Source organism: Euprymna scolopes, chromosome 21 (genome assembly GCF_053919585.1).
Source record: "Euprymna scolopes isolate OS-2025 chromosome 21, ASM5391958v1, whole genome shotgun sequence".
In the NCBI taxonomy this organism is placed as follows: domain Eukaryota; kingdom Metazoa; phylum Mollusca; class Cephalopoda; order Sepiida; family Sepiolidae; genus Euprymna; species Euprymna scolopes.
Window position 1 is genome coordinate 124434960 of NC_136502.1, and position 12555 is coordinate 124447514.

The 12555-nt window shown below is 35.0% G+C and overlaps 1 protein-coding gene across 1 annotated transcript in view; it reads right to left on the bottom strand.

The window, feature by feature from the left end:
* The window catches only part of LOC145242705 (huntingtin-like), a 228071-nt gene that overhangs the window by 74577 nt on the left and 140939 nt on the right, over positions 1–12555 (bottom strand). The window contains exons 26-28 of the mRNA XM_080105836.1: positions 9698–9846; positions 2423–2559; positions 881–997 (exon numbers count right to left, since the gene is read on the bottom strand). Of these exons, the coding sequence (XP_079961962.1) occupies positions 881–997; positions 2423–2559; positions 9698–9846 (403 nt within the window). The remainder of the gene's footprint in view (positions 1–880; positions 998–2422; positions 2560–9697; positions 9847–12555) is intronic.

Genomic DNA, 12555 nt, shown 5'->3' on the forward strand with positions numbered 1-12555 from the left:
TTGTCAGGACAATCTGACATGAGAATACCCCCCCCCTACAAGTAAACCCTGACCAAATATTCAAAATCACATAGTATTTGCAGCCTAAATAAGATCTCCTTGCTGTGGCTAACCAACACTGGCTTTTATGAGGAATGATGCACCTTCTCCGAGTAATGTTGCACCAGACAAGATGAATTCTCCTCCTGCAATCTAGTAAGACCAACAGACCGCAAGAAAGGTATACTATTAAACATATTTAAATGGTCAATTGGAGAGAGGAAAATTAATATTCTTAACTTCTTTAATAACTCCATATTTGAGATATAAAGGAGAACTTTAATGGAATAATTGAATATCTGTGTATCTCATAGAGATAAAATGTTAGGCCCAGGATTAAAAAAAAAAAGTGCTTTAATCACATTAATCGTTATATATTTTATTATAGACCTGTAATTTAAAATATACTTTTAAACCAAACATGATTAGAAATTTTTTATTAGAGTTTTTTTTTTTCTCCCATTTTTTTTTTTTTTTGCATAGAGAAATTAAAACAGAGAAGAAAAAGGAAATAACCATCTGAGAAGTCGAGACGACAAAATGTTAAACGTTTTTCTTTTACATCAAATCAGCCGTAAGTGATGACATCAAACACTCGCAAGGGTAGACTAATTAAAATGTTTTCTTCAACGTTAATAAAATAGTTAAGCACGAGTAGCAAATTTTGGTCTGTGCTGATCACATTCAGTCGGGTCACCCACTGAGGAAGTCTGTTATCCAGACCCGAAACTTCTAGCGACGTGGGAGTAACAGTAGTAATAAATGTAATCCAACAAGAGAAGCAATCTTGCAAAAACATGTTCCACGGATGAAAAAAAAAAAAAAAAAAATTGCAATTTACCTGTTGCAGAGCAATCGCAGGTAAAACCATGTCAGTCACTTGTCTGGATAGCCGTTTCCATTTGTCTTCGTTCTCTTTTCGACATTGTTGCAATATGATGACAAACATTTCCAAAGCCTGAAAAAAAAAAAAAAAAAAAAAAAAAAGAAAACATTAAGCAATTCAAAGAAACAAAGAAACAATATATTCTTAGCATTATAAAACTAGACCACCATGACATGTTAGGTCAGTATTTGTTATGTATATTATTAAATATTTAACTTTGATATTGGCTGATAATCATGTTTTTACAAGGAATTATAAAGTCAAAAGATTTCAGAAAGTCCGAATACATTGTGATGTCATAATAAATGATTTCTCCAACCCACAATCTCACTCTCTAATCTTTAGTTTTATAATTAATCATATGTAAGATTTCGTTTCTCTTTCACATTTATGTCATCCATTTTTTGTTATGAACGTGTAAACTATTGCGGAAATGAAATAAGGACAAACAGGAGAGGAATAGAGGGAGAGAGAGAGAGGTGTAGAATGAAAGGGGGGGGGGACAAAAAAGGGGGAAAAGAGAGAGACATAGAAGGAAAGGGAAGGAGAGAGAAATATGGAAAGAAAGAGAGATATATAGAAAGAAAGGTGGGACAGAGAGAGAAAGGGGAAGAGACATAGAAAGGGGAAAAGAGAGAGAGAGAGAGAAAGGGGAAGAGACATAGAAAGAAAGAGGAAAAGAGAAATATGGAGAGAGAGAGAGAGAGAGAGAGAGAGAGAAAGGGGGAAAGAGAGAAAGGGGGGAAAGAGAGAAAGGGGGAAAGAGAGAAAGACATAGAAAGAAAGGGGGGGAAAGAGAGAGGGAGATATGGAAAGAGAGAAAGGGAGAAAGGGTGAGAGAGACATAGAAAGAAAGGGGGGAAGAGAGAGAGGGAGATATGGAAAGACAGAAAGGGAGAAAGGGGGAAAGAGACATAGAAAGAAAGAGAAAGAAAGGGGGAAAGAAAGAGAAAAGATAAAGAAAGCAAAATGAGAACTAAATACTTTAGACAAATCAAGATTGGCAATTACAACTTTTTAGTTTATTAATGGCTTCTTTTATTCTTTTTTTTTTTTTTGGCTTACCATTCTTGAGCGTTATTCTCATAACATTTCAACCGATGTAACCTCTGACCTTGCTGAATTCTGGAATCTTTTTGTCAAACTCAGAAATCTGTACAGAATTTCAAAAGTCACCCTTTATTTTAATTTACGAGCATAGCAGGTTCTCATTTCGTCAGCCGTGACCAAGTAGAAGTCGTTAAAGAATTTGCAATAGTATTCTTAGTATTACTCACACCGAGAATTAAAACTTCAACCTCCAGATGTGTGTCACTTAAAACTGAAGTTTACTTTGTACTTTATCCGTTACGGCATGGGTCAGAGTTTGACAGAAAATGTTACATCAACCAAAACGTGAGAATAATACTCCTCAAGATGAGAATAATAGTCTGAATAATTCAAATAATATAAATAATCCTCATCTCAAAAACTCACAAATATAAAATCTATTTTTACCTGATAGAAATTGATAAGCCGCAATAACATGGAAACAACAACTTCCCGTTGAGTTTCCAGGTCCTTACCGCCATCGCTCTTGTTATTGCCTCGCAGCAAGAACAAGTCATAGACAATGGGTTGCAGGGCAGGTATTGCTGGAAAAAAAAAAATGAATAATTTTTTTTTTTTAAATAAGCAGGTATTGCTGGAAAAAAAAAATAAAAATAAAAAATAATTTTTTTTTTTAAATAAGCAGGTATTGCTGGAAAAAAAAAATAAAAAAAAATAATTTTTTTTTTAAATAAGCAGGTATTGCTGGGAAAAAAAAATAAAAATAAAAAATTATTTTTTTTTTTAAATAAGCAGGTATTGCTGGGAAAAAAAAATAAAAATAAAAAATTATTTTTTTTTTTTAAATAAGCAGGTATTGCTGGAAAAAAAAAATAAAAATAAAAAATAATTTTTTTTTTAAAATAAGCAGGTATTGCTGGAAAAAAAAAAAAAAAAAAATGAATAATTTTTTTTTTAAATAAGCAGGTATTGATGAAAATATTTTTTTTTTATTAAAATAAGAATTTTCATTAAATATGACATTCTCACACTTTTAATATTTTCTTTTTAAAATAAAAAAACTTTTGAAGTAAACCATTTTTTTTTTTATTGCTCCAAGTATTTCTTTATCAAAAAATGCTTTTCTTTGTAAGACCCTAATAACCTATAATCTTGTACATTTTTCCAGCTCTCCTGTAGAGCTATCCAAGTCTAATAATAGTAAACCAACATCGACAATGTCATATACGTACATCCTAACTGCCATATGCTAAAGTTTTTTCATCAAATCTTCTTGGGGTTCATATATTAGATCCATTGCTCTTTCTGATTCTCATAAAGTCAGTTCTCTACATCGCTCGAAACACTTTCTTACAGCGGACTATTTACTATCGGAGCATGTATGGAGTAATGCTTGTAATTTTGGAGCTGAGGGTATTTAACAAATTGCAGAAACGTATCTGCAATTTTATTTTCCGCCCACACACTTTCTTCTTCCGAGTAACCTCTCTCTTAGACGTGATATTGCTAGTCTCAGTCTTTTCTATAAATATTATTATGGCATTTGGTATTCTTCACAATTTTCTCGTCTATTCTCTGCTTCCTTTGTTCCAGCTCGTTTGCCAGTCTAGTGGTGTGCATCAATTCACTGTTTTGATTCTTCATCATTGTAATACAGCTTCCTATTTCCAGTATGTCCTTTTCAAGAATTTCACACGTGTGGAACTCTCTTCCTGCTGACTGTTTTCCTCCAACCTATAGCGTAAAACTAAGGCCAATAGGCATCGCTTGTCTTTTTGATAATCATCTTTCATATTTGTTAGTCCCTTACATAAAGTGGCTTCACACTTTGGAGTGATTTCCAGAAAAAAATCTTATACTGTTTAACTATTAGTTACTGCTGCTGCTTTTAGAACTTTTTTGTATTTTTTTTTTTTTTTTTATCTAATGCATAACAAAGAATGGCAAAGTGCATTAGGATGAAAAAGGAAGCCATATTTTTTTTTCTTTTTTGGTTTGGAATTCAAATAAATTGCTTGTGAGATTAAATGCCACTATTTTTTAGACAAACTTTGTATTTTTAATAATTACTAGAATTGAATGACTATATAAATGCTGTTTGTCAATCGGGTTAAATGAAGCTTGAAAAGGCTGAAAAGAATGTTCTAAGAATTAACTGATCATTTGAGCTGCTTAAAAAAAATGGTGTCCGTTATACAAAGCAATAATTATGTGCAGTATAAAGTCAATTTATTTTCAGTGTCTTTAAAAAGTTTAATTGAAAAAATTTTATTTTTTTAACTGTTTTTCACTCCACTTGGGTGTAAGGGGCTAACTATTTAGGACCTAACCTACAGAGACACTATGCAGGGAGTTGAGCAGTGAGATATCTGTTCACATTATACTTGAACTTCTGCATGTCAGTGCAATCAGGGAACAAGAAACCAAGAAGGAATTTTAAAGTCTAGCATATTTGAGGTAAAAAACTACAAAAGTAGAAGGCTTGACGGCATCTACAGATCTCTAGAGTGTAGGGATGGGATTTTGTTACTTCTCGGGTTTGTCAAGGGTATTTACATTGAGGGGGTATAAGTGCACCGAGTTTGTCAGAGTATATTCCATTATAATACTTGTATACAACATTTTGGTGATGGGACAGGGGTTGGAGTTTGGTTGATAGTATGTGACCTATTAGGCTGGAGACTTTTTTTTTTTTTTCGGACCCTGTCTAAAAGCTAGAGACTAGTAGTAGATGCAGAGTATATTCCATTATAATACTTGTATACAACATTTTGGTGATGGGACAGGGGTTGGAGTTTGGTTGATAGTATGTGACCTATTAGGCTGGAATTTTTTTTTTTTTTTTTCGGACCCTGTCTAAAAGCTAGAGACTAGTAGTAGATGCACCAACCCAGATATGGTTGCGGTTATGTTCAAATGATGCAGATCTTTGCTTCAAAGATAAAAATGAAGATCAACACGACAAAGACAAAAAATTACTAGCAGCTAGATTCTCCCCAAACGATTCACAACCTATTTTCCTTGAAGACGTCCAAAGTTTCAAATATCGGAGCTCTATTATCACTGCAACAGGCTTTGGCAATCGTATAAGCAATGTCCGTGCCACTTTCGCATCTGACTCTGGTCCAGAAATGAAATTAAACTCTGTATAAAAATTTGAATATACCAAGCTCTTGTCCATACCATTTTCCTATATGGATGCGAAACCTGGCCAGCGTGAGTTTGTGACAAAGTTTTTGACCATCAATGTCTACGCCTTATTCTTCGGGTTCACTGGCATCAATTCGTCCCAAATGCCACCATCCATTCACGCTGCCGGATATCATCCCTCAAGCAGACCCTCCTTCCCAGGTGTCTCCAATGGTTTGGTCACACACTGCAGTGGCAATCAAATGACCTCATCCATGCCACCATCAACCCAGCCTTATTCCAGGGTTGGAAGAAATGATGCAGTGGTGAACTGAAAACCTGGCTCAGCATGGTGAAGCATGGTGAAGCAAGATGCTGATCTGATCCTGTGTTCTCGCCTCTACTAAATGAGCTGCTGGAACCGTGAATGGTTGGACCTGGTATCAACTGCAGCTTCAAACCAAAATGCCTGGGCGGTATCTATATGAGATGCAGAGAATTCAGTTGGAGAAGCCGGCTCAACCAACTCACAGTGAATGTTGACACAACAAAATCATGTAGAAAAGGATTTGGTTCATAACATATCAACTATCTATGGATTATTTAATACGAAATATTTATCAAATGAAATTCTTAACACTAAAAATCACTCCTTGGTATTCGTACAAAAATTCAGTACACAAAGTTAAAACACCGGAAGTCGACTCAGTTTATCTAAATATGGAATGGAAGTCAATAAGCATGAAACGAAATACGAAACCATATCATGAAACAATTAAAAAAAATATGAAACCATATCATGAAACAATTAAATAAAATGCGAAACCATATCATGAAACAATTAAATAAAATACGAAACCATATCATGAAACAATTAAATAAAATACGAAACCATATCATGAAACAATTAAATAAAATACGAAACCATATCATGAAACAATTAAAAAAAAAAAAACGAAACCATATCATGAAACAATTAAAAAAAAAAATACGAAACCATATCATGAAACAATTAAAAAAAAAAATACGAAACCATATCATGAAACAATTAAAAAAAAAATACATTTTTATTTCTTTACATTTCTATGCATATATTCATATTGAAATATTTCATTTCAAAAAAGTAATTTAAACTTTTATAGTTTACATTTCTTTAAATAATTTTCTAAATATTGAAAAAAAAAAAAAGATTCATATTGAAATAATTACAAATTTTCACAAATTTTATCATATAATTTTATCATGAATAATTTATCATAAAACAAAAACGTTATTGAATTATGAAACGAAAACTTTCATTATTCCACTCAAAAATTCTGTGATAAAACTTGTGAAAGACAACTATTATTTCAAAAAGATACCATTTATAGAAATATAAATAAAAATTCTCACTATTTTTTTTTTATGATAACACAAGTGTTAAAACAAGAACAAAAAATCTATAGTAGAACCCTAGGATACATTTTTTCAGGTTACAGTGTGGAATACTGTGTTTTTCTGGCCCCTGGTTACTGTATTTGCTCTGCCTTATGGTGTTATTTATAATGTTATTTGATTATATACATGTGTATTATATACTGTACTGTATTTTGTTACTAATTTTTAATGCTATGGCATTAAAAATTAGTAACAAAATCCCAAGGTTTTACTGTCGGGTTAGGGTAAGGGTTAGGGTTACTGTATTCATAAAAATGTAAAAAATGAAAATTTATTTTTTTATCATTTCATGATGGCACAAGGAAATGTTAAAACTAAAATAATTTCTTTAAATGAATTATTCCCATATGGTTTCGTAATTCGTTTCATGTTTAGTGACTTCCGTTCTATATTTTAGCTAAACTAAGTCCACTTCTGACGTGTTAACTTTGTATACGGAATTGTTGGACTTAACCTGGTAATCTTATGGCATATCAACCATCTGTTCTCAAAATAACCGACCCTCAGCCATTACCTTCTGGTATCTTTTGGGGGGAAAACAAAAACGTGTTTGATTTACAAAAGAATTTGATTGAATTATATGGTTAGGGAGCAACTTAGAAATACGACCACATAACATGATGAGCCGAGTGATCAAATCGGGCCTTTTTAACCTCCTGTCTAGCCAATATAAGGGCCGAAGTCGAGTGTTGGAAGCCATATGACCATTTATGCAAGCAAGCCACGGACTGCCAAGCCACCAGGATCCCATCCTAAGGCATTATGGGTCACCACCCATGACCTACAGATGGTTCCATTTACAGGAGAGGGAGGTGGGATTGTAGTCGGCAAATTTGTAGTCACTTCGACAAGGCAAACATAAGGGAAAATTGCATTTTTTATAACTAGATTAAGGAAAGGAACTTTTGACTAGCAGTTATGGAATTTAAGCTGACATGTTCAGAAAGATTTGTCATGAGAGGAAGTCTCAAATGAGGTGAAAGAAGCTGATAAAATCATTCACTTGGGTGTTGACCATTGAACAGGATATATGGGGGGGGGGGTCTTCTACCCCTGTGAGCAGAAAGAGATTTTTTTTTTACAAGGTGATCACCACTTATCAAGGCCTGGAAGCCACTCAGGGATAAGGGTTATTACATGTACAGTATGTTAGTGTGGGGATTTAATAAAAGTGTCTACTTAAGGGGGCGGTATGTGAGAGGAAGTCTCAAATGAGGTGAAAGAAGCTGATAAAATCATTCACTTGGGTGTTGAATGCTGAACTGCATATACAATTATTGGGGGGGGGGGGCTCTTCTACCCAGTGACGGATGAGCAGAAAGAGATTAACACTATGAAATTGCGTAGATGAACTTGCTACATTCTATAGACTAGTGTAATTAATAAAGCAAAATAAATCAACAACGTGAAAATAAAAAGCAAAAGAAAATCTTATTTCGTTATTTTGTTTTAAACTGCTATGGCAGCACTGGTGCAGAATTTGAACGAGGCATAACTAACCATCTGCTCAGCTTTGCTCGGAACATGCGCTCGGGTTCCACTGTAATCTAACATAATACACCAATCAATACGCAGCAAAGGAGCAGATGATCTTTGGGGGAAAAAAAGTCATTATATTGAAAGTCATTATATTAGAAGTCATTATATTATAAGTCATTATATTAAAAGTCATTATATTAAAAGTCATTATATTAAAAGTCATTATATTAAAAGTCATTATATTAAAAGTCATTATATTAAAAGTCATTATATTAAAAGTCATTATATTAAAAGTCATTATATTATAAGTCATTATATTAAAAGTCATTATATTATAAGTCATTATATTATAAGTCATTATATTATAAGTCATTATATTATAAGTCATTATAAGTCATTATATTAAGTAAACAACACATTCTCAAACGACTGTTCTTAACTTCATACAAGATGAATCAACAGTCAGTTGCAAATGCCAGGAGCTTCTCGACAGTTATCTTTTCTGAGTTTATGTGAAGACAAACATTTGGTAATGATCCTTTTGTCTCCATCTTAAACCATATATCGGAAAGCGTCTCTTCTCATATATCACTTTTATAATTAGTGATGCTTGATAAAAATCGGATATTGACATCATGTTCATGGCAAAGCCAGGCGGTCAGTTAATTACGATGCAGTCAGTTGATTACGTCTGGTTTAAGTTCTGCACAAGTACCATGATGATAATGGGTGTTAAGAGAAACAAAAATTGCGACCGTTTACACTGCAGACAAAGAAAGAGAACGATGATATAGAAAGGAGACGTCATAAATGATTAAGCTTACAGTTAACAGAGCTGTTGCTTGCATGTCAACAGTTATGATATGCTACCGTTCAAATAATCTACCATATTGGTCGACCATATTGGTCAACCATAGTGATAAACCTGAGAGTAGCCATCTGGGCTGGTGCATCTGCCACTAGTCTCTCGCTTCTAGACAGGGTTCACAAGAGTCACTAACCTAAAAGGTCCTGAGCTATCAACTGAACTCCAATCTCTGTCCCATCATCGAAACATGGCATTCTTGTGCTCATTTTACAAGTATTTCAATGGCAAGTGTTCTGATTAACTCCGAGCGTTCGTACCCCCTCAACGACAATATCCCCGACAAATCCAACAAGCAGCAAAATCCCATCCATACACTGTAGAGATTCCTTTTTTTTTTTTTTTTTTTTACACAGTGATCACCACTTATCAAGGCCCGGAAGCCACTCAAGGATAAGGGTTATTGCAAGTACATTACGTTAGTGTGGAGATTTGATGAAGTGTTTACTTAAGGGGGCGGTTCATTAGGAATTTATTAACATTGGACTTGAAGACATCCAAGTTGTAGTCCGGTGGGAAGCAGGCAGACGGAACAGAGTTCCACAGGCGTGCAGTTCTAAGAAAGAACCTAGATGCCGTAAAGCCTTCTACTCAAATAACTTTTTCCCCTCAGACTCCTGCACTTTGAAATTCCCACCTGAGGCCCCTGCTTCCCTGACTGAGATGCAAAAATTCAAATGTAATGTGAAAGACATCTGGCTGCCTAACTCCATATCTGGTCCCAAATAGTAGCCTTTCATGAATAAGTGACCTTGTGCCGTTTTTGGGGTGAAACATCAAACAAAAAAATACATGTACATAAATATCCTTACCATGGGTTGTAGGTTGCAATCCACTTGCCATGATGCCATCACAAAGTTGGATGATTTTAGGCATACCAATTATTGGTTTTGTGTGGAATTTCTCGTACGACAACATCACCAAAAACTGAAAGATGTGTGGAACAAGACTGTCAGAGTATCTGAAATGACAATGTTAAGATATGTTGAAAGTTCATGAAAAAAACATGTATAGCTTCAAAACTATTAGATTAAATTACACCAGATTTAACTTTTATACATTCATAAATTTTCTAACCACCCCAACTCAATTATAAAATCTATAGTACCATCTGTCTCTAGAAGAATTTCTGCTCTTTCTGTTGATAAAAAACTTTTAATCAAAATGCTACTTTCTTCAATAATGCCTTAAGGAACTCAGGACACAATTAAAAGATTAAATACAACCATTATGCTCCTCCTGCTGGCCGCCTAAAATCTGTAATCACACACAATATGACTCGCAAGAAACCAGTTCAAATAACAAGATCTGCCGCTATCAATAACAATGAACCAGTTTACATATATAATCCAAACCAAAATACTAATTGTAATACCTCTAACCCACCCAGTCGCATCAGGAGAAAGAAAAATATTTGGTTTAATCCTCCATTTAGCATAAATGTCAAAACTAATATACCTAAGGAATTCTTCAACATTGTACAAAACTCTTTCAAATACCCACACAGATATAGTTCTAGTTTCAATAAAAACTCAATAAGGATTTCTTATTCAACAATGCCTAATTTAGCACAAAGAATCTTAACATCTAATAAAAAAATTAAATCAACCTAAAAAATCCCTTTCCCAATTAAACCTAAAACTAACAGTAATTGTAATAAACATCTTTGCCAACTCAATAATGATTGCATCCATAAAGATGTTATATATTCATGCACAATTACTGAGCTCCCATGCAATCCTCCCATAACAGATACTAATATTTTGTCCAAGTTATCCTTCTTCCCATCTTCCATCTGATATAGTTACTAATCCAATATACCACTTGAGCAGCCTCTCAATCTACAATCAAACAACTAGCAATAATAATAATTTCTCCTAACACTAACAACACTCATTATCCCCTCCAAAACAGTCCTCGTACAATCATTGTGCCACCCTTTGTTGAACCCAATGAATAAAATTCAAACTATTTCCCTTTTTTTTTCTTAATCACATTTTCACCCCAAACAAGGCACATTGCCAATGTGGTGTAGGGGGCTACTATCAGGGGCAGCAGCTACTGGGGCACTATGTTGGGATTTGGCCAGCAACATGTCGGTTCACGTTACACTTGAACTTCTGCATGTCAGTACAGTTGGGGAAGCAGGGACCTGCCCAAATGTGACAGCAATACTCCATACATGGGCGAATGGTGGCCTTATAGAGGTACAGGATATTTTCAGGTGTCAGTAGTTTTCTAGCACAGTAGAGAGAGCCTAACTTCTTCGCAGCGGCTCTGGCAATGTTTTCAATATAATTGTTCCAACTCGTGTTTCCTGTGAATGTTAGGCCAAGCAGTTTGAAAGATGTACTCTCAGACAGGGAGTCACTGGCCATTGCTATAGGTGGCAGAGAAGGTTTCTTGTAATTATTGAAGGAAACCAGTTTAGTCTTGGCAGCATTGAATGTGACCATCCATTTTTGTCCCCATTCCACTACAGATTGGAGGTCATCCTCTAGTGTTTTTGCCATTTCTTTAGTTATGTGTTCATTTGTTTTCCTGTCATGCCTGTTATAGAGTGTGGTGTCATCAGCATATATACCCATCTCAGAGGCAGTTTTGTCGGGGAGGTCATTAATAAATATTAGGAACAATAGAGGTCCAAGGATAGACCCCTGAGGCACTCCCGCATTTATATCGTATTGTTTAGATGTACGACCGTCGAGGACAACCTGGATTTTTCTCTTATCTAAGAAGGATTTAATTATGTTAAGTATTCTACCAGTGATACTGTATGATTTAATTTCCTTGAGGAGACCCTCATGCCATACCCTGTCAAAAGCCTTAGATATATATAGAGCTACTGCTCTGCCCTCCCCCGCTTTGTCCAGTGAATGGTATATACGTTCAGAGATTACAGTGAGGATGTCTGCTGTGGAACGGGCTTGTCTAAATCCATATTGTTTGTCAGTCAGAAGTTTAGCATCTGTAAGGTGATGGACTAGAGCATGGTTAATTATGGTCTCAAATATTTTGGCGAAAAGTGGGAGGAGGCTAATGGGATGATAATTTGATGGGTCAGTTCTTTCGCCAGAATTCTTGAATACTGGTACCACAGAAGCAGTTTTCCAACAGCCCGGGAAGCATGATTCATTAAGGCATTTGTTGTAGAGTTTGGAGAGAACTGGAGCTACTTCGGCTGAGCACTTTTTTAATAGCACAGCTGGGATGAGATCAGGTCCACATGCTTTTGAAGTGTCAAGGTTTTTTATGATAGCATGTACCTGAGCAGGGGTGATTTCTAGCGTGACGTCTGTTTGCAAAGGAAAGTCAGGCAGGGGGTGGTTGGAAGGGTCCAGTGTGGAGTTTGAGGCAAACCGGCTGGCAAGCATATTAGCCTTGTCGGTTGCTGAGCAAAAAATCTCGTGATTGTTGGTTAGTGGAGGAATTGTTGATTGCTCATTTACTACACTGTTGTAGATTTTCCAGAAGTCTTGAGTTCCTAATTTTTGTGCTTTGATGCGTTTTTTAGTGGTTTCAGTAAATTCTCTCTTAGCTGTCGCTATTTCTTTCTTAACGTTACTTCTAGCTTCTATATACTTCAGTCTGTTTGAATTGGATTAATGTCTGTTAAATCTGCGGTATGCATGCTGCCTTTGAGCAATGGCAGTTGCGCAAGTAGAAGTAA